General features: G+C 35.7%; 1 protein-coding gene across 2 annotated transcripts in view; it reads right to left on the reverse strand.

Moving 5' to 3' along the window:
* Positions 1-22,788, reverse strand: part of CHD1 (chromodomain helicase DNA binding protein 1) — a 71,423-nt gene extending 48,635 nt beyond the window's left edge. The window contains exons 1-3 of one of the 2 annotated variants that reach the window (XM_023523550.1): positions 21,973-22,788; positions 19,704-19,903; positions 594-795 (exon numbers count right to left, since the gene is read on the reverse strand). In XM_023523550.1, the coding sequence (XP_023379318.1) occupies positions 594-795; positions 19,704-19,756 (255 nt within the window). In that variant the 5' untranslated portion in view covers positions 19,757-19,903; positions 21,973-22,788. The remainder of the gene's footprint in view (positions 1-593; positions 796-19,703; positions 19,904-21,972) is intronic. The other variant, XM_011378445.2, reaches the window with a different exon arrangement.
* Between the last annotated feature and the right edge of the window lie 4,573 nt (positions 22,789-27,361).

Raw genomic sequence — 27,361 nt, forward strand, 5'->3', positions numbered from 1 at the left:
TTTTGGTATTAATATTTTCTCCATGATGGAAACTATGTGTTGATTTCTATTCTGGCCCAAGAATCTTATCATGACTGGTAGCCTAAGTAACACTACTGTATACTATTATGAGGTGCAGACAAGTTTTAGTAAATCTTGTAGTAGCTTTTTACAAACAGAATGTCCCTTAGCCTATTCTACCACCTTTAGGAAAGCAGAGTTTTCCTGCTATATCAATAAAGTATTTCCTTTGATGATCTTGAAAGCAGAGATTAGACACTGTAAGATTAAATAAAGACCTCACGAAGCCTTTAATTTTACCTGTGAGACATCAAATATTTATGAAACACATTTCTGCCTCAGAAAGTCGAAGAAAAGGGTTTAATTGTATGTGTTTATTTGGTACTTGCTGTTTTATAGTTACAGACTGCTTCTCTTCCAAGTCAATTATTCTCAACTATTTAACCAGAAGTTTAAGAATCACTGAAAGTAAATTTTAACATTTAAAATTAATGTTTTCTAAAAGCTAGATTAAGAATGCTATGAATTAATGTTATAAATTTTCCCAAAGCAATACAAGAAATCTACCTTTCATTAGATTCTTTATTTATTACCTCAGCTCCATCAACTTTCGGTGGTTTTGCTTGAACTTTGTTCTCTCGTGAAGTGTCTGACTCAGACTCTGACTGAGTGCCCGATTCAGATCCAGAGTCAGAGTCACTGCTACCTGACTGGCTACTGCTTCCATCACTACTGCTTCCAGAACTCGAACCAGATCCCGAGCCTGAGGCTGACCCAGAATCATCATCCGACTGGCTACAATTTGAAAATAAACAGATTTCAAACAAAATTCATTAGGAACTGAATTTTTCTTAAAAGTCAGCAGAGAGTCCCAAATCATTAAACATTATTTCATATTTCAATCTTCTATAGCTAAACAAATAGAAAAAGGAATTAGTGTTTACTATAGTAATAACTGGCATGGTTAATAGATTTTGAATAGTTTGGGCTAAAACATAAGCAATCGGATCACAATCTTCCTCCAAGACAATGAGCATAGTATACCAAGTACAAAATCCTGGGCTAGAAACTTGGGAAGTTTAAGCCACAGGAATATCCTTAAAAGGCTTTTAGCTGTGGTAAATCTAAAGTAGAAATTATATGAAGGAAAGGTTAAAAAACATGTTGAAAATTCTCATACAGGTAGAAAATAAATTTATATTTAGTTTCTACTTCAAGTTTATGTTCTATCATTCCAGGGAAATATAATTTGTTATAATTAGGCTATGATAAAATACAATGTATTAAAAAATCAAATCAGTAATTACTTCTCTGAGAATATCATTGATTCTGTCATGGTTCTACAGTAATAAATCTGAAATAACAGCAAATTCTCATGATCTTCTTGACTTCTATACACGTTCACATACTTGAAAGCAATGAATAGTTGAGAAAGTATCATTTTCTCTATTACTAATTTTCAGTACAGGGAAGTCTAGACATGGTCTGAACTAAACAGTAGATTGTTTAAAGTATTATTATCCTCAAAGCAATGTGGTCACGTGGTATTCGCATTTGACTTGTTGAAAACTTGGGCATTAAATTTTTGATACACATGGTAGACAGCTTTTGATGTTATTTTATCTGGCTTTATGAGGAACAAGAGGTAGTTTAAGTATATGTAGAAAACTCAAGCTTCACGTCCTCTGCTGTAATTTTCAGAAAAACCACCAGATGGAGGTATTACTCTATAAAAATAGACTGCAATATTAAAAATAATTCCTTTCTAAAAATAATTTCTCCTTTTCTAAAGCAAGGAGTTAATAGTTTCTACATGAAAATACAGACCTAAAAATATGCAAGAAGACCTTTGATTCCAAAAGTTAGGTATAAATCAAAATGCTTAAAGGGTAAACAAATATATGCATATTTTTAAAATCTGGAAATCTAGTGGACTATTTTTCTTCATAGAAATGGTAAAAATATGTCTCTTAAAGGCTCTGATTATCAAAATCATTTTTGCCACGTCTACCCTCTGATCACATGGTCCTGAGATCCAAAAACGACAAAGTGCCTTTTAATTTAAAAACAAAAAGCTTTCCATATTTTACTTGGGTCCCTTGAGAGAAATTTCAGCAAGAATTAAATTAGATATTTTTCCTGACACACTATTTCATTTCTCCTTCAACCCACTATGTAAGAGACATCTTTCACTTATTCAATAAACTTTACTGAGAACTATCATGTTAGGCACTGGGAAGACTAAGATGAGACAGTCTTTAACATTAAAAAAACTTCTAGCCTGGTATGGAGAGACCATCGTGTCAATCAATAAATACCATTCTGTGTTATGTTTAAGATAATTGATCCAGGTGTATGGCGAGCACTGAAGATATAACCAAGTTGGTACAATAACAGGGGAACATTTAGAAGAAAGTGCAGTTGAACTAATCTTTAGGAAAGAAGACCTAGGCCAAAGCGGTATCACTTTATTTGCCTATCAGCTTCTTGAGGGTACTGTTTATTTTTTCCAGAGTATCTACCATAGCACCTTTCATAAGTGGGTGCTCAATAAATACTTAAAAAGTAGTTAAATGACTGAATTTGGAGACCTATTATGAGCCTATATTCTTAATTATATCTTGATTAGCCTTTCAGAATGAACAGCTTGTCAAAATTCCTTGTTAATAAATCAAAATTCTTAAGTGAATGTAGGAATCTTTCATTTTCTTTAGTCACAAGTAGTTCTGCCTGGAGATAAAAGCAAATAGCCTGAATCTAGGCTACTCTAATGGCATAAGTTTATTATTAGAATGTCTTTATCTTAGACATTAAAAGTATGAAGCATTTATCTTAGTAGGATTAAGAATAAAGAATCAGTAAAAAAACACCTTATATACTGCAATAGAGTGGTCTCCAGGATATAGTGAAGAAAAAAACAAGATACAAAACAATGTTTACAGTATGCTTCCTTTGTATAAGGGGAAAACATTTATACATATTTGCTTATACTTAAAAAAAAAAAAGCAATAATGGTAGCATGAAACAACAATTAAGTTAAAAATGGCTACCTACAGAGAAGGGAAGGGAGGGAACACGGATTGAAATAAGTCATCAGTTTTTGAACCACGTAAATGTTTTACATTGTTTATTTAAAAAGAAAATCCTAAAAATTGAAAGAAAATTGTATACAGGTTGGGGGGGCGGATCTATATTCAAACATAAAATTTTGAGCTAAATAGATAAAAAGCTTCTTCCTAACAAAATAATTCTATTTCTAGATTAAAAGCCTGAGAGTGGTGTAAATTTCTTTTGTAAGTCTTCAGTGTTTCTATAACAAAGTTCAAAGATCTATGAGGCCTTTCAGTAATTTGTGTCTGCCAGTTTCCCATTTAAATGTTTAGTTCTAGTGATAGCAAACTACTTATAATTCTCTAAGAGCCAGTTTCTCTTTCCACTTTCCACTTCTGCATAATACTTCCCTCTCCCCCCACTATATAATTCCTACTTGAGCTCACCTCACAGGTACTTCTCTAACAAGTATCTCCTGACTCCATTCTCAAATGAACATGAAATTAGGTATCCTTTCTCAGCACTCCACAAACATCCTATTCATACTATCATCTTGGCTATGAGAACACATCGTAGTAATCGCTGTAATTTTGGTTTTTTTTGTATCCTACACCTTTGGTATTCTACCATATGTTTCTAGAGTTTTCACTTGTTGCTCTTTGTATGTTGAGGGCTAAATGAAGAGCTTAATACATGACTCATGGTTGGATGGATGCATATACAATTCAACGGTCCCCAACCTTTTTGGCACCAGGGACCAGTGCTCCTATGAGAATCTAATGCCTGATGATCTCAGGTGGAGCTGAGGCGGTGATGCTAGCACTGAAGAGCATCTACAAATACAGATGAAACTTCATTCACTCACTGCTCACCTCCTTCTGTGAGGCCCAGTTCCTAATAGGCCACGGACCAGTATCAGTCCGCAGCCCAGGGACTAGGGACACATTTTATACAAAATAAGTATCTGTATGTAATTAAGAGTTATCCTTATTAATTATATTAAATGTCTATAGTACAATAGTAATAAATTATAGATTAAAAATACTTAATTTTTTTCACCTTTCTCACGAAAGAAAATCTACTATCATGAGTACTTAGATAAAATTATGTTGTTTTCAAGTCTTATTATGAACTCAAGGATGTAAAATTATTTGATGAGTTTTAGTTTAATCCATTATCAGTATCACTGTGGATGCCCAAATTGTCCCATCTTTAGTCAATAGGAAACCTTTTATTAGTTCCTGAATCCTTTTGAAAAAGACTTCAAAGTAGCTTTTGACAGCTTCCTCACTTTCTGGTTTGACAAGATGAACTAGGCTCATCTTGTGTATTTCTTGCCTCAGACTGTAACTCTGCCATTTCATCAAAAAAGCCCTAAAAACCTTGCTTTATTTAAATAGGAAATTAAATTGCAAGCTGAGTACTAGCTGAGCCTGTTACTACTGGATTAGTCATTATTTTTAAGATTTTTTTCCAATGGAATGAGCTAGGATATTAGTATTTTTAGAGACAATGCATTAAGAATTTATACTAGTATTTTCAATTCATATTTCTAGGATTTTTACTTCTCTGATTTTATAGTTAAGCATCACTCAGGTTGAAGTTGTTTGGTTCCAAATGACACTAGTAAAACTATTTGCTTTATCTTAAAGATGTATAATAGTTTCAAAATAACAATATCATTATTACTAACAATATGATTACTAAATATTAAAATTACCATTCTTTTTGTCCTTCAGGAATACTGCCATAATCAAATCACTGCTATAAATTCAACTGAAATAATTTATTTCTGTCTGGCTATCAATTTGGTATAATTGGGGTCATTTGCTTTCATTTTTAGAAACTGCTTTTTATTCAGTGATTTAATGTTGATTATTTACTTGGATCCAACTTGAGAGCTACAAAAGTTAAAGTCAAAGTCCAGCTTCTATCTTTGTCTCCTCTACATTACGTCCTCTCTCCCTTTTAGTAATTATTTTTAAAAGTTTTATTTCCCCTTTTTTCAATACAAGCAAATTATGAATAAGATTGCTTATATCCCCTTTCATAATCATATTTACACTTATATAAATGATATGTAATAGATGGTCTCACACTTACAATGGTTTGACCTACAATTTTTCAACTTCACAATGGTACAAAAATGTTAAGTATTCGGAAGAAACTGTACTTCAAATTCTGAATTTTGATCTTTTCTCGGGCTAGCAATATGTGGTATGACACCTGGCAGTGGCAGTGAGATAACTGCCCAATTAAATGCTAATGTAAGTATTCTAAGCATTTTTAAGGTAGACTAAGCTAAGCTATGATGCTCGACTGGTTGGGCATATTACATGCATTTTCAGCTTATGCTAATTTCCACTTACGATAGGTTTACTGAGATTAAATCATATCATAAGTTGAGGAGCATCTGTCACACATTGTATCCTGGAGATCATTTCACAGAAGTAGATACAGCCCCCATTTCTTTATGCAACTATATACACTATTTTGCAGACACAAAATAGTTTCAACTTGACCCTCAATGATGATGATGTTTGCTCCCAGTTTTTTTATTGCAAATAGTGATACTAAAAAATGGCCCCTTGCATAAATTTTTTTGCATTTATGGCAGTGTATCTCTTGATTTGTTGTTTATCAACAAATGTAAGCATATCCTCTTTGAAGCTTTAAATTTACAATTATTTAGCACCCAGATCGTGATTTCTAAATATTATTCCACACTTACATAAACTAGGAGTCCTTTGAGAAACGGTAGATTCTAAGGCTGGGGCAGGGAAGGCACAGAAGGAACCTAATCAATCTTGCTGTGCCAAAAGCAAAATATTAAAAGAAAAGAAAAAAGAAAAAGATGGGAGCATATCAAAAGGACGGTGGGGAGGAACAGGGCATAGGAGACAATTTGAAAGGGCTTCCATTGGCCAAATCTGATTTCAAAAAAGAGCAAAAATTATTAACTAGTAAATAAAACAGGATTCCTCAAGTCCATGCTGATGACAGGTAGGTAGGTAAATAGACAGACAGACAGATGAGGACTCTGATAGAACTCTAAATGCCAACTGGTAAATATGAACGGGGTAGTGGTTTTAGAAAACTTCCATTTTGCAAACATCACAGAAAATACTGGTTTGGGCAAGAATCATCAAGAAATGCTAAACCTAGGAAGAGAGTTTGATGAGTAAGACATTTGCATGGTCTCAAAGTATCTTCTCAAAAATTGCTTACTAGCTATAATAGGTAAAAAATTAGAAACTACAGTGGAAAAATCAGAAACCAACTTGTTCTGTTGATCAAAACTAGTATCACCACTATTGGGGACGAACAAACAATACAGACATGATACCTTTGAGAAAGACATATCACCACTTATACATATTCTAGCCAGAGTGCATAGGGTAGGAGGGCGCATAACTTGGATGTAATCATAAACAAACACAAGACAAACCCAAACTGAGAAATACAGTGTATAAAATGACTAGCCTATAATCTTCAAAATGCTAATGTCATGAAAGACAAAGACAGAGGAACTGTTCCAGATTAAAGGGATTTTTAATCAAAGATTAAAAAGACATGATAGCCAAACGCAGTATGTGCTCTTAGACCGGACCCTATACTGAAAGATGACTGGGATGACTGCCCAAACTGGAATACAGACTGAAGTTAAAGTATTATTTCAGTGTAAATTTTTCTGAATTTAATAATTATACAGGGCTTATGTAAGAGAATACCTTTATCCTTAAAAAAGATATACTGAAGTATTAATGTGTAAAGGGGCATGATTTTTGCAACCTACTCTAAAATAATTCAGGAAAAAATATGTACTACATATATATTGTGTATATTAAATATATATAGATATAGAGATGTGGCAAAAATTTTAAAGTTAAATCTGGCAAAAGGTATATAAACAAGTTCTTAGTACTATTCTTGTAACTCTTCTGTAATTGGAAATTAGTTCAAAGTAAAAATGTTAATAAGAAAAAAATATTATTCCAATACCACAAGCTTTTGTCGTTAATATTCAATAATGTGAAATCTTGTTTGCAGGCAGTAAAAAGGTACAAAGACCAGGAAATTTAAAAGCCACGGAAGCTAAATGAATATGAAACAGGCAAGTAAGTAAACATTCAGTAGCTTGAAAAATAAAAGTATCTATTATACAATCGGCCAATAAAATGGACAGACTAGACAGATGGAAATACAAAAACTGCATAGAGCTTTTCCGAAGAAACCTGGAAAGGTAAAATATTAAGGGAAATTAAAAACCAATTGTATGTAACAGCTGCCTCAGAAACTGCTAGCTGCCTAACTCAGCATGTCATCTTCTCTTTAACAAGATAAATTCTAATGTTATGGTCACCTGGTACAAGAGTATATACAGCATAAACTCCCTGAAACTAAGTGTGACTATCAGCTTAAGTTCTGACAAATGAGACATAAGCAGAAATGTTGGGTTGTACTTCCCAGAAGGCTGTTCAGGGGGGCTCATCAAGCTAGGAGGTACCCCTCTTTTATGGCCCTTCTGATTTACCTTCAAGGTTTACAGCTGACAAAAGAAAAAGATCAAAAAAGTTCTCAAAATTTACATCTGCACAGGTTCTTTTAGTATAGAGGTCATTATTTTTTCCCAGTATCCTCAAGGTTATTATAAGCAAATGTCTTTAATAACTTGAGTGACCAGAAAAAATTAATATTCTGTTCAATAATAAAGACATGTAATCCATTTTTAAATTGTTTTTTCAAGTTACATTTTTAGGTGCTTTAGTGCAGCTGTCATCAATGGTACTTTCTCATGAGTTCCATGTAACTAAAATGTTACGTACGACTCTATGTATCTATCCATTTGATTCTCAAACTCTAACATCAAGAGCCCTCTCCAGTTTTTTAAATTGAATATGCCTGGGCCCCATTCCATATCCTGTGGTGAAGCCAGCCTAAAGCTTACCTTGAGAGTTTTAATGACTTATCTTTGTTCCTGGGATAAAATGACTAAAATCTGATCTCTGCCTACCTCTTCAACTTCATCTTAAAACCACTCTATATTCTGTATCCTAGCCTCACTGATTTCCTTTAGCCCTTGAATCAACCATGCTTTCTTACCTTATAACCTTAGTAAAAGCACTTCTGCCTACCTGGAAAGTTTGTTAAGCCTCACCCCACCTTCTTCCCTCGTACTCCTAACTCTACTCATCCTTCACTTCTCAAACTGGTCTTTTCCTAGACCTCCTCCCCCTAGACTACATAAGACACCTAGAACAATGCCTAGCATTTAGTAGTATGTGCTTAACATAAGCTAGTATAAGCATAAGAGTATTTTACTCAACAACTGTATCTCTACTTTCTAGCGTTTTACTAGACAGACTTTGAAAATACACATAATTGTGAATTAATGAATGATTAATGCTACCTCTTCTTTGCTTTTTATTCAAAAACACCATAAACCTAAGTTTTTCATACAAAATTTTCTTTCCTACTGGTTTTGGTTTCTCTTCTTCTACTTTTCTTCTTTTCTATTTTTCCTTTCTCCAAGTCATTTAATTTAAAATTAGGGGGAAATGATTTTAAAAAGCTTCTTTTGAAGAATCAGAAAAATCTGAAAACATGGGGTTCACTTCCCACCATGGTCACAATTATCTGTACCTAAGTAGCACTGGTTCCTTTCCATGATGCATATGATCTCCAAGCCACCTGTTGTGCCCCAACCCCAACAAATTTCTCATACCTGGAGAGTTTCATTTATTTGTTATCTGCTTGACCCTTATTATTGCCTCTCACTTACGCTCCAATTAAGACAAAATTTAAAATACTTCTTTATAGCCTCCAAAATATTTTCATAATGTATTCCATTTTATCCTCACAACAACAACAAAACTGTCTTTGAAGGCACGTATAGGCAGTTTTTCTATACCCTTCCAAAGTCTCAGCTTTAAAGAGATCTAACTCTAGTCAAATTAGTTCCAATCCCAACCCCAACCTCCTGTCCTGAAGGCCTATATCCCTCAAAATATCCCGTGCTACCATGTTTGCTCAGAGCTTACTGCTTCTTACTGCTGTGTTCCCTTTTGTTGTTGGCATGTGAAAGTTTTCTTTAAAGTTCAGCCATGCACCTACTTGTTTTCCCTATGCTCTATTTTATTTAGCATTTTCATCTGTTCGTGGGTAGAAAGTGCTTGAGTGAGTCTATATTAGTCTAAACCAGCATATGACAGAATAGCAACCTCCTTTCTCTGTACACAACTCTCCACTCAAATTGGTCCCTTGAACTAAAGAAAACCTATACTAGATACATGAGAATGAAGTATTCTCAAATGAATAAACAAAGATTCTTCTATATTACAAAAGAAAAAAAGCTTTCAAGTATTCTTTGCTTTTTAACCATAGGAATTGAAAACCAATCTGCAATAGAACATAAAGGAAGACTAAATTAAATAAGTGACCTTCTAAAAAAATGGTGGCAATGAAAGTATAAAAACTGTATAGAGCTCTCCTGACTATCGGATCATCGGATCACTAATAAAAGAAACTGACACTGATAAATTTTGGAATAGATCAAAAAGGTCATGAAACTGATATTGGAGTGGGTGTAGGAGTACTGAGAATGAAAGAAGATCTCAAAACAGTAGCACTAAAGAAAAAAAAAAAAGAGTAATCATGTCATGTAAATTAGACTACCTGTATCAAAGTCTTAGATCAATGATTTATCATTTTAATTCTATTAAATAATGTATCCATTTATTTACTTCTTTTGTCCCTAGTACATAAAGACTTTCTTTCTAGTTTATGCCATTTCTGGAATACTTTTTTTTTAATGGGTAATAGTATATAGATGGATTAAGACTCTGGGGAGGAGTAGGAATGCTGTATCATACATTAACAGAAGGTAAACTGATTTTCCACAAAAATAACAGAGAACTGTGTGACTGATAAATACAGTAAACACGTATATAAGGAATTGTATTGATTATGCTAAGGAACAAGCATACTGCACTAAATTCTCACTTTATGCTTTGCTTTCTTCTCCCTTAACGACTGCTTAAATGTCAACACCACTCAAAAGAACTTCTTGGGAGAGTTTTTGAAAAAAATTTTTTGACAGACACTTGTGGGAAAATTCAGGGCTAATTTGATGGTGTTCTGAAGTTCAAACCTGATTTATTTTCTCCTAGCTTTTGAGCCCTTTCATCTCGTAATTATATTTAAATCTGTATGCTCATTAGATGAGGCTCAGGTTTCTGCCACATGGAAATAATAAACATATTTAAGGATTATTGCGAAGATTAAAAGATGTAAAGCATACTGCCTGACATATAGTAAGAGCTGACATTGAAATTCCACGTTAGTCATCTCTCATTGGCCACAACCTGCTCACATGGCCATATCTAGCTGAAAGAGATTCTAAGAAATGTAATCTATAGCTGGGTAGGCATGTGCCATTGAAAAGCAGAGGGACAGTTACGTAATACAAAAGAACAAACAGAAAATGGATACAGGGTGAATGGGGAGGGGCAATGAGACAACATATATATGATACAAACATAAAAGAATATTATTTTAAAATAAAACACTCCTATCATCCTAAAAATGAGGCACTTTCATGTTTTTGAATTTTATTTCGATTCTTCATCTGTATTCATAATTTGTACACTTAACATAGTATTGGTATGTTTTCTTCACTTAGCCTTCTCTGAACCATGACTTATATAACAAATATATTTTATATCATGATGCAGTACACAGGTAAGCACACATGTAAAAACATAACAAAAGTTTGATGAAATAATACTCTATAAGAAAAACACTGTATTTTTATTCTAGTTTACATTATTTACTTTCACTTAAAAAATATACCTGACCATGATACTCTAATGTGTTGCAACTCACTACTTAAAATATATTAGCCTAGAGCAAGTCACTTAGGAAATGAGAAGGGTTCAGTTAGATAACTAAGATCAGACAGACCACCTTTATATACTATAAAATTACATTATGTTAACATTTGTTATCCATTTTATCTTTTGCTACAAACCAAAAATAACTATTAAAGATTTCAGAAAAATCTAGAAAGCATGTATCTACTTGTATGGTTCTGAAAAACAGTATCACTGCTTTATTAGGAACTGAACAAACACAACAATTCCGTTTGGCATTCTAGATCACCAATCCAAGGCAATATTCTCTTATAAACTTTCTTAAAGTACCATATGATTCTCTCATCTTAAAGTCTCTAACTGAATAAATGAGAATAAAACTGCTAGAAATAGGTGCTAAGAAGGGTAGCATTCAGCATCAAAGATGACTGGGTTTAGTCATGTTGAATATGAGGTAAAGATAATAAATTCAAAGTTTAGTACTCATTCAGGAATCATATGAGAAATAGGGGCATATATTCACTTGAAAGTCACTAATAGTTCGATAAAACAAATGCAATTTATTATATTAATGACATGATAAACTTCTAATTATATAACTTATAACAAGTAGGTAAAGATTAATAACTTTTTTTCTCATTGGTATTACCTATCATGTGGAAGTCTAACTCATGTAGAAATATATGATGTTTCAAGTAATCGTTTAAATAATTGAGTGGGAGGGACTGGTAGTAGGTAGAATTTAGAAATTAGATTGGCCAGGAGATAAAATATTTTGAAGCTAGATGATGTGTACATGAGGGTTCATTTTTACTGTTGTCACTACTTTTGCATATGCTTAAAATTAACCACACTATTTAAGTTAGCACAAACAAAATAAATGTCTAAATTTAATAGATCAATTTTAAAGATTATCCATTTGTTTTTTTAAAAGATTTTTAAAATATTTATATGCTTTTAAATTACTTTAATGAACGCTGTCACAAAAATACAAAGTTCCCAGCACTATATGCTTTACTTTCTAACAAAATTATATGTAATTTGGCATCTCCTAAGTCTGCATATACCCATGGGAGTGTGCTGCACATAAGAACCACCTCCATGTCCTGAGTCATTTAGTAAAAAAAGTGAAATGACCAATGTAGTGCAGTGTGACATATAAGCTACTGCACACTAGGCCAATCCTCTGGTATAAAATACATACTAAAAAAGGAATAAAGAGATTTATATTTTGAGTACTCATGAACAATTGTAACTCTTCTTTCCTCATAAAATCTTCTTTCAGATCAAACTTTTTCCTTTTATTAATGTAACCCAGAATTCAGTCATACTATAGTACTTGCATCAAATGGCAATCATCAAATAATAATCTACTTCAAGCACAAAAACAAGAATAGTCTTAGCTGAGGGAATTTAGACTATAATGCCACTCTTTTCCAATGTCCTTATTCTTTTACATAAAAACTTTTCAGCATAGTATTTATTACCTTTTAACATCATTTTTCCTGGGTATAAAAATTACTCTTTGCTTTTTGCCTAAGCCTATCGAAATGCCTTACCTTATAAAAGTCACATTGCCAAGACTTTTAACGCACATACAATTACTGGGGTTTTAAATGATCTCTCAAAAAAACAATTTTTTTAAACGTCATTCTGATATTGGGCTTGACACAGAAATTAACCATTTGTTTTATGATCAAACTTCTGTTTCCTACCTTTGAAATGCTGCAGACTGTATCTCTCTGTATTTACCATATCTATCTGATACCATAAATATTTAAGGTCTCTTTCTTAATTAAAGACTTTAGAGGAGAATCTAAAATTTTAGTACTTTAGGGTACTAGCACATAGCAGTTACTCTATCATGATAAAATAACTATCTGAGAACAGAGAACTGTATTTCTGAAAGCAGCAACAGGAGAAATGTAAAATAGCTAATAAGAATGGTTTTCATTAAGAAAAGAGTTCCCCACAATTTTTGTGCTTTATGCCTCAACTCTGAGAGATACTGTAGATATTAGATCCCAGAAGCCAGTACTGTTAGGTCGAAAAACTTTGAGTGTCTCTATATTTTAATCTCAATGATAACTTAGATCTCACTTAATCCATTCACACTAAAGAAATTTTTGGATGCAATTTAACAGTTACTTAAAGTTGACTTTTCGAATAAGCTGTCACTTCATATCAGTAACAGATAATATACTCACAAATATACACAGCAATATTCTCAGTCATTCATATATAAGAACTTGATTCTGGAACAATATAGATTTCTAGAGTCTCTACCTAAAACTGGTCATTCTTAACAGTCCAATCACATGGGTGGGTATACACTCCTCTCATGGGTATCTCTCAAAACATGCAGCATTTATTCAGCTATGTTTTCTTTTTTCTCATTTCTCCAACTGGGACTAAACCATAAAAAAACTTCACCATAATAATGAATAAACCTCAGGGTAAAAAACTGTAAAGCTAGAATGTCAAATACATTCTCTTTATTAGGGAACTTGCACTTCTTTACTGGGAGATTATGACTTCTGTAAAAACCTTTCTCTCTATCACACTGCTAAATATATAACATTTGTTCTAACTTTCTTTCCAAACTACATCATTTCTTATCATTAAGATTACAAAGTTAAGAGCTCCATAAGTATACTTCCCATATAGCCCATTACATTACTCTAATAATTTGCCTAATTCCATTTCCTTCCATTTCACTTGCATACCTATATGGCCCCATCAATTTGAATATATTTATTCCTGACTATTTAATTTAAACCTGGCTATTATCACCTTTAGATCATAATCTTTCTTCAAGTAAATTTATAATTTTAAAACATGGCAAGATACTAATAGCTTAAATAATAAGCTATTATTAGGTAAATAGCTTCATACAGATGCATATGAATTTGACATGCATACAAATTTCCTGGGAATTCTGTTAAAATGAAAATTCTGATTCAGTGGATCTGTATCTTGACTAGAACTGTAAGGCTAAATATAATAGGAACTGTATACTAAATATGAACATTGTATTCTAGCTGGTAATTTATTTCTTCTTTACTTGTATACTGAGGTTAAAGTACATGGGTGGTGGACTGTGGGAGCCAGGTTTCTCTCTGTTGGAGATGGAAGTTATAAAAGAGCAAGAAAGGAAAGTTGGGATGAATTCTGTAGTACAGGATTAGAGTTGGAGACATCAGTAGAAACTTGTGTTTACCTTACACAGATGGACAGATACAGAAACAATTACAGATACGTAGATATATGTGATTTAGTATATATATCTGTATTACCTAGCTCTGTCCACTTCGTCTGCTGAAAGGGCCTAGAAACAGTGACACCTGGGTGGCAACAAACATATCTAGCACCCAAATCTTGTTTTCTAATACTCTTTTCTCCAACAAAAGCAATCAGGGTTCTTTGGAGAAATGGCTGATTCTAGAGCAAAAATGGATGGAGTTTATAAAAAGACACAGAAGCCATCTTGAAAGAGAGCTCCCAATGGGCAAGCCTAGAACAATTTGAGCAACAAAATAAATAACTTATCGGGTTATAACCCGAAGTACAAAATACATATATGTAAGTCCATGCTTATAGAAATGAATGACTGAATGGAAGACAAATGACTTCTTCACAGAAGAATTCTATTTAATATATGTAGATACTCCATCTCAACAGAAGATGGAACTTAATTCCCAGCCCCAACGCCTACCCACTTAAGCATTGGCTAGACATAGTGACTTGCTTCCAAAGAATACAATATGAAAGAGAAAAAACAGTAATTTTACAGTGGAAAAACCTGGCAAATACTACCATGGCCAAGTGATCAGTAATACCATGTGGAAGTTATGTTCCCCATACAATGCGACTAGAAGAGGACTTCTCTGTGATATTCTTTCTAAAAACTGATAATCCTAGTTTATCCTAATAAAACCATCAGACAAATCCAAATTGGGGGACATACTACAGGATACTTGACCTATACTTCTCAAGACTGTTAAGGAAATCAAGGAAAGACTTAGAAACTCTGACAGACCAGAGGACACTGGGCAGAGTTAACAACTAAATGCAACATGGTAGCTTGGACTGAATCCTATAATAAAAAGAGCACATGAATGGAAAAACCAATGAAATCCAAGTAAAATCTAGAATTTAGTTAAGTTTTTTCAAAAAGGTATTAAAGAGTGGCTATAAATCTGGTTTCCCCTTCTGGCAAGTGGGAATCATTAATACTGTGTACACCACAGGAGTTTTATGATGAACTACGATAAATTCATGTAATGCACTGTGCGCTGTGTGTATCATGCCTGGTTCAGAATAAGGGCTCGATAATTATTATTTGCCAGTATTATTGTTTTTAGAAAAATGAAATGTACCTGTCCTCTTGCTGGAATGGCCTATGACACCATTTTGGGGGTGGGGGATTCCCCAAAAATAAAAAGTGTATGTAATAATAGCATCAATAACAAAAAAGAGTGACAAGGTACTACTTAATGACTTCAGGCAAACAGCTTCACATATATGCATATAAATTTAATATGAAAACAAATCACTTGGGAATCCAGTTAAAATGAAGATTCTGATTCAGTAAGTACGGGGTGGGACCCAAGGTTGTACATTTTGAACAAATTCCTAGATAAAGCCAATGCTGCTAGTCCAAGGACCACAACTGGAGCTCGAACTTTTCTATTTCTGTATATTTTTAAATTATCCATAAAAGAAATGTTTTCTTCATGTATTCTTCATCTCTTTGCCACAAAAAAGTACTTTTATTTTTAAACACAGAACTGTACCAAATGTAAGCCACCAGCCATCAAGATCTTATAATAAGCAATACTTAGGCAGTATTAAAAAAGGGGCAACTACACATTAATGTTTGCCCCCACATTATCTCATGCCTGTGTAGATAAAAGTAGTATGTTTGAAAGTCAAGTCGTACACAATTATCTTATCCTTACCAGTTAAAGGTCTAAATACAGTAATTGAGCTTAACCACAATCCTAAGAAATTCTGTGAAAACTTTAACTTTGTAAATTCTATTTGGAGAGAGAGTAATCTATTACTAAAGCTCCTGCTTAACAGTTTGAGTTTTCAGCGCATAAGAAATGATCTTAGATTCAGTAGCATGCACAGGATTTTTGAAGAAAGAGAAAACTAATAGGAAAAGATGAAGAAAGCACATACTGAACTGAGAAATAGGAATTAACAAAAAATGAGATGGAAAAGTCATACTTTACTGCAAATAATGACATCACAGAAAATTTCTAAAATGGGTTTCCTTAGCTGAGTGATTTCTAGCCATTCTTTGTAATTTCACATTTTCCCATCTTCCTTAAAATGCTTCTTAGTATAAACTTTTGACTTTTAAGAATGAATTGACTTTTTTTGAAAACTGAGGCAACTGCAAAGCAGGCTCAGGAAACATTACTTTAACTGACATTGCCTTTAAAAACTGTTCAAATTTAGTGAAAGAAATGAACTGGTTCTGATGGCAAGAAATCTTGCTGGTATGTGTCCACGTCAATGCAATGTTTTCCAAAATGGTATACCATAGTAGCATTCATCTGTACACTAAGAAATAGATGGTGAAAAATGGGGCCTGTGTTCAATTTAACTTTGACTTGGTGTTTCCTAAAGTTAACAGATCACTTGGACTATAGGGCTTCTCAAAGCCTTTAAAAAGCCTTTTAAAGACTGAATTTCTAAAAAGGAGATTTTCATTAGAACATTCCATTGATCCTAATTCCTACTTACTGCCTGCACAAAGAAAACCTTAAAAGTTGAGATCCAAAGGTTCTTGTATAAAACAATGAAAATATTTTCCATAAGCCAAGGAAATTTAAGTGCAACAGAGTCCCTCTAAATAAATATAAAACTTGCATACATATATATATTTAAAACATATGTAAATATACTAAATCAAGCATTATTAATGCTATAAAAAACTATAGTAAAAAAAAGAATTCTAAGAATCAGGTTGACAAAGATCAGTTGCCAACTATAGATTAATTCTAAGTGGTTAAGGGCATTACTGCACATCACCAAGTTTCTTTGCTGTGAAAGAATTTTTCAAAAGCATAATATATACTTACAGTGATTCAAATAAATTCTCAAATTTACATGGACTAAATTACATTATTGAAAATTTAATCTATAGGCAAGAGAGATTCAAATGAGTATTAAGCATATCATCAATCATTCAAAAATTAGCAAAATGTGACTATATATTTCTGGTCTTTACCTATACATCTATTCCTGAAGTAAGATAAATTTAAAATAAAAAATATCTAAGTAGAATTTGAAAAACTTAGTTGCAAATAACAACACAAATCTTTACAGCTGGGAATGATGTTTTGAAATTTTCCAGTAGTATCTTTATAAAGTTTAACTTCAGTTAAATAATAAAGTTTGTGCTGAGTTGAAACTGACGTACAGGTGCATCCTGACCCACATTCTTAGTAAATAAGTTTCAAAACTGACAGTTACAACATAGACTAAGAAACATTTTCCTGTATATTCTTCTTCCTTTCAGTCAATGGTTATAAGCTTTTCACATGAAAAGAATCATAAAAGCATTTTTTAGTGGAAAGCTAATTATACCAACCAAAAATGCCAAATTACTTCTTTATTTCATTTCATAAACTTAACCAAGGAAAAATACCTTTAAAAATTCTAGCCAATAAAAATCAAATTTTCAATGTTTATCAATTTTAAAAGCAGAGCATATTTCTCCTCTCCTCACATAGCTATGGTAACTTTTGTTTTTTTTAAAAAAAAATCCCTATATCTATAAAGTTCACCTTCTCACTTTTTCAACTAGGCACAATCTCCCTTCTCTGTACTGTCTTGTTATGAAAGCTTGAGAATGTTGGGTGAGAACCTGAGGGTTAGTGACTATGACAGGAGAGAAAAGAAAAAGGATAGCATAACAGCAGTAAGGAAGAAAATGAAAGCAAAATAGAAGAAGGTCCTCCTCCTGATAAACACCAAAGCAGTTGGAAGAACTAGATAACTCGACAACCACACTTCTCAAAAGTACATAAAACCCATATATGAGATAATGACTCAGAATTATTAGAGAATATGCTTTGGAACTATTTAAAATAAGTGTGTGCTGTGAAAGAGTCCTTTAAGTAAATCTGATTTCAGAGTTTTTTTCATCTATACTATCAAATTTCACTTACTACTTACTGTACTCCTATTTGCTCTAGATGTGGCAGAAAAATAAATAGATTACTGTAGTAGGTAAGGGGTCAGAATATAACAGCATGTGATTTCTTTGTATACTCACCTAGAGGATTTGCTCTTATTTCCTATTTTGTGGGTAGTTTGGTTCCTATGTTTCCTCTAGATATTTCTACCTATTAACCATTTCATTGTTCACTAAAGAATAAAAGAATGTGGACAAAGTGATTCTACTATTTACTTACTACAGGTCAATCTACCTGCAGAGATATGAATCAAAAGTGAGATTCAAGTTTTCTAATTTAGCCTCTCAGCTCTGATTCTACGTAAACTCTCATCTGAAACCTTATATTTTGTAAATTACGTCATAGGATGAAACTTCATCCTACATTTACTTCCACTCTCCTTATTTTACAGTTAAGAAATCATTCAGGGAACTAGTGCAGAGATAGTGTCAACTCAGGTTTTCAAGCTCCTAGACCTATACTTGTTCAACTAAATCATGCTGTTTTCCATAACTGCTCCTTTTCTTCTATGATGGTTGTTATCCAAATACTGTGCCTGTGAAAGGTACTATTTTAAGCCCTTTACGTGTAGCATCTCACTTTAAGATAAATAATACTGTAACTCCTATTTTAGAAGTACAAAAATCAAAGCCTCAGAGGTTAAATAATTTGCCCTAATTCACACAGCTAAGAAATAGAACTGGAGTAATCAGGGAGTCTGACTCCAACATTCGTATTCTTGATCTCTACATGTAAGTGTACGTAACTACAGGGATTGTGTTATTAATGTGCAGATAACTCAAACTATGGGGTCTATAGAAGAATGTAGTGCCTCTGTATTTAAAGAGGTTTCTTATTCATTAAAATAATATGGTTTATTCCCATAAACTATATCTTCTTTGCAAACACATGGCCTAAGGACTCTTAACCCATTCGTATATAATTAAAACTCAAATTTGAGAGAAAATAGGGGGAAAGAGCATCGCAGCAATACTTTAACAATACATCGGCACTATCCAAAATAACTTGTGCAGTAATAGAAATGTTTTCTATCAGCACTGTCCATCGTGGTAGCCACTAGCCACAACTGATTATTCAGCACTTGAAATGTGTCTAGTCTGACTTATGAATTTTCGATATTTTGTCACTTTAATTTAAATAGCCACATGTGGCTAGTTGTTACTAGATATTAGACAGAACAGATATAGAAAACAAACTGCCAGGAAAAGATGAGCATAGAAATTTGTACTGCCTTTATTTAGAAAGTATACTACCAGTCAAATCAATTTCAATGTCTTTTTTTACTTGCTCTAGCTTCAATTATTAACCCACACTATACAAGGCTCCAAAGAAATTTAAGACAAACTTTTTATATTTAAATTGTTCTTTGTGTATTGCAATGGAAAAAAAATAATTAAAATCTGTATTATCAACAAAGCTTCATGTATATGAAACTTTTTACCATTTGGATAGCTAAGAGAAAAAGTATCTGAATCTGCAAACTCTGCTGCCTATTAGGAAAACTAAAAAGAATCAGACGAGTTTTCAATTCTCTTCATAATAAGTACTTGATAATAAAAGTGCTTACCTTGATTCTCCACTACTGTTTCTAACACTTTCTTCATCACTGTGTCCATTCATTGTAAATATTAACAAGTTCTAAAATAAAATATAAATCTTCCCACTTTAAAAGATGAATATAAATACTGACTCCTCCTTGAATATCAAAAATTCACAGATGAATTTTCTTCAACATTCACAGGCTTCCTGGGACCCTTTTTGATTCACCTAAAAAAAAAAAAATATTAAGAAAGTAAGACAATTTCCCATAGAGAAAAAGATAGTCTATTTAGAACTTACACAAATCTATCTAAGCCACTTAGATTAGAGGTGGTAAGGAAGAGGTAGAGGTCTTTTACTCAAAATACCTAGGCTTCTATTAATTACATTCCTGACTACTAAAATTTAACACACCACTGCTTATTTCTGACAGAAAAATTAAAATATTTCTGGAGTGATAAAACTTTTAGACTAACTGCTTATTTTTGACAGAAAAAATTAAAATATTTGTGGCGTGATAAAACTTTTAGACAAATTATACCAAATATGTAAATATATGTAATTGATAACTAAAGAAAAGTGGTAGTATATAACACCCAATAATAGAAAAAGGAATCTTGTTAAATATTTTATCAAACAAATGAAAGGAGGAAAAAGGTTAGCTTTAATCAAGCACTAATTCCTATCACCAAGAACTTCATATACTCAAATGAAAGTTTTGAAACGATCACATGAGAAAAGAATAAAAGGGTATTATAATCTTAACCGGAAAAAAAAAATGTATAGGTCAAAATAAATGTTCTTTTATAGGTAAACCGACAGTGGACTGAAAAAATATATATCCAGCTTGGACTTGCAGAGATTCCATTTTAAAAAAGTAACAGAATATACACTAATATTTTTTAAGTCAGGGGTTTGAGGCAAAAATCATGGACCAAGACACAGCATTTCCACCTTTCAAGATTTCAGCACAACACTGGAAAGTCACCTACAAGCCATCAACGAATAAACAAAGGAGATCTCTGGCAGGGGAGGGAGAGGAAGAAGCGGGGGAAGGAGACGTCAGATCCTTCCCCAGCCAGAAAGTACCGAGAGCCAACTGAGAGCAGAGCTGTCCTCCGACCTCAAGAAAAGAGAATTCACTCTTACGATTATTTCCATTCCACAAAAGAGAGAGGAAAATAGGACGTTGACAACTCAATCATGGCAAACTCTGCAGCTAGATTGGGATTTTAATTCTCCAGAGACGACTACTAAGTACTCTCCAAGAACTGGTTATCTAAAAAGTAACCATTCCACGCAACATTTATTCCTAAGGTTAAATATTCATTCCAAGTAGTCAAAAAGCTTTACTGTTAAACAAGTCTTGAAAATCTAAGTATTCTAACAAACTGCCTCTTTCCTGAAAAGTCTCTTCCTTGAAAAAGTTCATTTTTCGTTCTTTTTCACCTTCCTTTAGCCTCTCAAAATGGCTTTCTGTACACTGCAACTTCCTTTTCCCCCCGCATCTTCCTTCTCCGAATAAGTCCTCCTTCTGAGACTCTTCTCATAACCATAAGTTCTGAAGTTCCAAGCGCACGCAGCTCTCTCCAGCCTTTCAAGCGTCTTAACAATGACTTCCCTAAACCGTCAAACCTCTTCTTTTCTCTTCTATGTCCCGTCTTTTAGCAGTTGCTTTGCTTCTCCTAAGTTTTCGAAGCGCTACTCGATAGGTTGTAAACCTTCCTCCTCCTCTCTCATCTCTCCATCGCAGCTTCGCTCCTATCAGCCTCCCACCCCAACGCACCACCCCCCCCACCCCCGCCCGCCTGACTCCCAGGGCCTCCATCCCGGTCGCGTACTCTCTCTTCCCGCCTCAAACTTCCCGCAAACCCGCCCCGCGCCCTCCCAGGCTCGCCTGGGCCGCCTCCCCCTCCCCCTCCCCACCGTTCCCCACGTGCAGGGAGCCCGGGTCGCAGTGGGACCCACGCACCAGCCAAATGCTCGCCACCGGAGCCTCGTAGCTCTCCCTTCGCTGCCCCGCCAGCCCCACGCCAAGGCGGCCGGGGATCGACCGCTTAGCTGCCGGCCAGTCCGGAGGAGGGATGCACTCGGCAACGCCGGCCTGCGCTCGCCACTCACACGCCCCCTACACGCCGAGCCCGTCCGCCGCCGCCGGCCTCGCTGAGCCGCCCCGGCCTTCGCCCGGCGCCTGGCCGCTGGGCCGCCGCCCGGGCACCGCGCCGCCTCCGCCCTCCTCCTGGCCGGTTCCCGTCCTCCTCGCCACATCCTGACCTGCCCGCCGCCCCCTTTCTTACCGGCTAGCGTGCAGGCTTCGTGGGGCGGAGGGAGCCGACTCGGATCGGCGGCCTCCCCCGCGGCCGGGCCCGCGGTCTCCGCCGCCGAGTGAGTCCTCGGGCTCCGGGAGTCTCGGGGTAAGCAGAAGTCCGTGAAAGGGAGGGAGAACAAGAAGGACGCGGAGGGGAAGGGGAAGGGGAAGCCCCAGCCCGCGGCACCAACGCGCGATCCCCTGCGGAGCGGATCCAACAATCAATTCATTATTGAAGCACCAACGGCGAGGGCAGCAAGAGCAAGAAGTAACCAGCCGTCGTCGTCGCCGCGGCCACGCGCGCGCTCCCGCTCCCGCCGCTTATCGGCTCCCGGCAGCCGCCATGACGCGAAAGACCGAGCGTAACCGTCTCCGTCGTAGCCGCCGCCGCTACCGAGGTCGCCGTCGCCTCCACCTCCCGCGCGACGTAAGCTCCTCTGCTCACTCCCCTTCCCCACTCAGCGCGAGGAAAGCGGGCGAGTGAGCGGGCGCGAGCACGCCGAACCCCTCGGACTGGCGCGCGCGGGCGGTGGGAGGGGCTACGTTGTGAAGTCGTGGGACGTAGGAAGAAAGCGATTGGTGTTGATGCCGGGCGGCGAGCGAGTGCGCGCACGCGCACTGATGGGAGCGCGCACGCCGATCGCGCGAAGTCCGCCGGACTCTGGTCACGGTTGTGGGCCGCTGATCCTTGCTTGGGCGCCCTCCCTTAGCCGCCCTGAGTTTAGTTCCGGGAAGTGGGAGCTGCAGGCTCGCTCCGTGCCGGTATGGACGCTACTGTAACTCGGGACGGTTGCGCAAGGATGTCGCAGTGGAGAGACTGAGAAGGAACTGGAGAAGCAGGGGGGTAGGGAGATGCTGAAGACTACGATGGGGTTTGGGGAGCCTTAGAAGGAACGCAGTACTAAACCGGGAGCCGGATCGTGCCTGAGGCCGGTCGTCCAGGCCTCGGCCGGGTCTGAGCGTCTGTCCTGAGGGGCGGGGAGGGGACTGCTGCGTCACACCGGACGGCCTGGGAACCCAACTGTTGGGCAACTGTGGTCACTTCCCGCAGCCTTCTACGCTTAGGCGGCCTACAACAGAGGCTCCGTCGGGGCCTAATGCTCCGCGTGGGCGGGGCACTTGAGAAGACTGAGAGAAAATAGAGACCGAATTGTTGACTTCTTGTGCAGTTCCCAGATTCGTTTGTGGGTAGCCCAAACCTGGTTCAGAAAAAAAAAACCTATTACAACCTTTCTAGGAACCCCTCTCTGGAGGACGGAGTAGAGGGTACGGTGCAGAATGGCTACAAAAAAAGCAATTCGAGGGACATTAGTAACTGTATATTAGTTTAACGTTCTGCAATTTAGTTGACCGTTTCTATCATAACTGTAACTGCGGGCCTCCGATACAACCCTTGAGACGTGTCGAAGGAAACACTACGTTTCAAGCATGGTGGTGTCCTGTTCACTCTTTGAAAGCATTTTTTTTTTAATCAGAAATCTTTTACACATCATTATTTTTCTGGTCCACAAGTCAATCTTGAATCACTCGAAGTTAATTTTTGAAACTTTCTAATCCCATTCTTAAATTATTGGATTTGGCGTAAAGGCCCACTTTCCAAGTCAGATGAATTTGAATGTGGTAACTACATTGCCAAAATAATTCTTTTCAACGTGTGGGAAATACTCAGGTTTTAGTACTTGCTTTTTAAACAGTTCGGTTTAAAACCGTCAAAAAGATCTCACAACATAACTCCAAGAATGTATTCATTATATGGAAAGGTGTCTTCACCCTTGGGGAGTAGGGGAAGGCAAACAGATAGACATGGTCTATTCAAAAAAATGTATGTCCCTGAGCAATGAATAGTGAAAATTGAAACAGTACCATAGTTTCCAAAGTTACCTGTGCTCAGTCTCTTTATTTCTTTTTTCCCCAGTTATAGCGGGTAGTGAGGAATAACAGAGTCTTGCAAATCTCTATCTCTGAAGTCCATAAAAGTAGGAACTGATTTCTAATTTTTAATATTATGCTTTAAAAGTATAATAAAATTACCTTAATGATATGAACTTCCTATACCTCCTACTGATTTCTTTCTTGGATTACTAGAGTGGTAAGTAAAAAAATGAAAGCCCCAGAAAAGCAGTAACCGTGGGAGATAAAGAATTTTGTAATCAGAAGTATTCAGATAAGTTTTCAAATATAATTATACTACATTTTTATCATTACTGTTTGGATATAACCTATTTTACATATTTTCTGAAGGCACATCTCAAACCTCTTTAAAGTACTGATTTGCCATTTAGATGTGGTATGCTACATATATACATATATGGTTTGCTGGAGATTTATATATTTGGTAAAATCCTAGTATACTTTATGACTCCACAGACCTTTAGAATGACTGTTGAGAATGTAGAGAAATACAAGGTAAGAGAAAAATTGGAACAATCTTTTTACCATTTGTTATCTGCACAGTTAAATTCTCAGTTTCATTTTTATCTCAACCTACTGGTACTGAAAACAATAGAAAAAGTTGATAATCTCAACACATGACTTGCAAAAATTCCTGAGAATTAACATCAATCAGGTGGTCTTTATTACTCTCTGATTTCCTATTTGGGAAATATCATATTCTCTGAAAAGACTTTCTTTTACAAAATCTGGGACAGCACTTTCTGGGTCCTGAATTCTGATATGCTTTACTAGGGCAAGTTACCAGTGGGTACCTTTAGGTGGAGATAGATTGAAAACCACTTATCTGTAATTGTGAGATTGTAACATGAAAACAGTGATTACTCTGCTTTTCCGTTAATGTTTGGATGCCAAGATAGGATTTTAATTTTATAATTATGTTCTTGTTCCCTAGAAGATTTGCCTATGAGAAACTGCTAAAACAATCAGGACAATATGAAAATACCCTAGAATCTGAACCTTCAACATCAACCCCCAGGTCCTTGCCAAACAGAGGAAGAGCTTTCCAAATATGATACTTAAATTTATCAAGTCTTCTATAAATAGAACCTGTAGAGAAATCCAAGTCACTTTATAGTGAAAATTTACTGTAGATTTTCTGTTTTCTTAATCATAAATTTTATAGGAGAAACTAAGACACTATGGTTCTCACTATTGGGTAGAGAGTAAGAGTCAGTCACCTAGGAAATTTTTTCCTGGCTACACATGCCTGACACTTTTATTCTTCCCTCTTCTGATAAGCAGAATTTCTAGGTTCTAGGTAGTGTTTGGGAAAATTTCCTAGTTTATTCTGATATCCACCAACAGCTCATCTACCTTGTTAATGGCCAGTGCGTTTAGGGATTTTTACTAAAGATTCTTGCAGATGATACTAAGAGGCAACTTTGGATAAAATCTAATAGGCGTTAAGTAGATACAAAGATTCTGCTTTCCCTACTTACAAAATTAAGTGTACTTATAGAGTAAAAAAAAAAAAAAGTAGCTAACTTCAGAATATCAAATTGGTGCATTGATGGTATATCATTCCTCCTCTCCCAAATCCTTTATTTACTGTCCATTTTACCATTTATTGTCTTCAGCTTTTATTCTTAATCCCCACCACTTTGTTCATTAGGGCTTGTTTCCAGCTGACTCTGTAGGTTTCCTTCAAACTTGAGATCTTCTGAAATCACTTACTTGATTTAAATAAATATATTTAAATATACCACATATATTTACATATGTAATATTTTAGTCTTTTCACAATTTGACCCCAACATGTCTTCCCTCCATTCTTAGCAGACGCTTTACACTCTAGTCACACACATCCTTCAGGTCACTAGAAAGGTATCCTCATTGTAAATGTATATAGTCTATCTATCTTATGAATCAGTTTCTTGTAGTGTGATTTGGTTAAGTAAATTATCAAGAACTGCTTGAATTCCCTGATACAGTCGTACTGACACCCTATGAGACATGTCAGCTCTCTCACCTTCCTTTTAGGATATCGAATTGTGTATTCTGTAAATGCAACATGTCATTGTATTATAATAAAGCATTTTTTTTAATACTACATCGTGAGCTCCTTGAGCACAGACTCTGTGTGTCCCCAGTGCATTGACATTCATTCAATAAGTTGCATACTAAACACTGCTGGGGAAGGTGACTAGGAATTATAATAGTGCAAAAACAGATACTTTCAATAGCTAAAGTCTAATGCAGGAAACAATCACACTGCAAAGTTATAACAAAAATAGTATGGAGAAGCATGTGCTGTGGGAATTCATGGAGCACCCTAGTTGGAAAAGTCTACCCAAAGGAAGTGATGTGATTTGAGAAATGAAGAATTAGTATGAGTTAGGCAAAAAGGAAGTAACGAGCTTTCCAGGTAAAAGCATGGGCAAAAATTCTGGGGCCAGAGAGATGATGATGTCAATTTACATCCCAGTTTGCCAAGGATAGGCCTTTTTTTTACTTTTGGAAGTGTCCTTGTTTGGATGATAAGTTACATTGTCACCATACCTATAAGGGACTACAAGAAGCATAATACTATTGGAGAAGACAGAACTGAGGACAATGAAGCTGCATGGAGGCCAGGCCATTAAGGAACCAGAGGCTAGGGACAAAAGTAGGTTATTTCCTTGGAACAAGTGGAAACAAACCTTTGAAAGATTTTAAACTGGATAGTAATGATGGAATTTACTACCTGAAGTTTTTACTCTAGGTGTAAATTCCAAAAATGGATTAGGAGGTCAAAATAGATACAATATTCTTCAATGCAGTAGGAGGTAGTCAAAAGATTAGAAATAATTTGATGGACCAAGATAGTGTTATGAAAGTGGAGAGAGTGAATAAAAAAATATTCATTGCATTTGTTGGTTCCTCTGAATCAGATTCAGGGTTAGGACAAGGAGGGAAGCTGTAAATACAATGAAATGAAATGGAACTTAATGACATCCACTTAAAGGGTAATAGGTTTGAAGATGGGTAAGTATGGAAACAAATTTAGGACTTACTGAGTTTTTGATGCCTTTGAGTCATCCACGAGACTCAGATAGAAGTCTAGAACTGAGAAGGGAGATCTTGACTGATATTTAAAACCACTAAGTGTGTAGGGCGAAATTATGAAGTATTGTGTATACGTGAAGTAGATTTGAAGACAGCCTTGGTGTGTGCGGTGAAAAACTTTCAATTAATTTTTGGCTAGGTACAGGAAGATAACCTGGATCAGGAGTTGCAGATGTCAGAATGGTGGTGTGCAGTGGAGGACAAAGGCATAAGTGCTTCAAAGAAGAAGTGATGAATAGTATTCTGTGGTGTTGAAAAGTCACATAAAATAAGGCCTGAATAATATCTACTGGATTTAGTAATATAATGGTCATTGGTTACCTTAGCAAGAATTATTTTGTTGGAGTAATAGTTACAGAAGCCAGATCAGAGTGGAATGT

Source organism: Pteropus vampyrus, unplaced genomic scaffold (assembly GCF_000151845.1).
Source record: "Pteropus vampyrus isolate Shadow unplaced genomic scaffold, Pvam_2.0 Scaffold11, whole genome shotgun sequence".
Taxonomy (NCBI): Eukaryota; Metazoa; Chordata; class Mammalia; order Chiroptera; family Pteropodidae; genus Pteropus; species Pteropus vampyrus.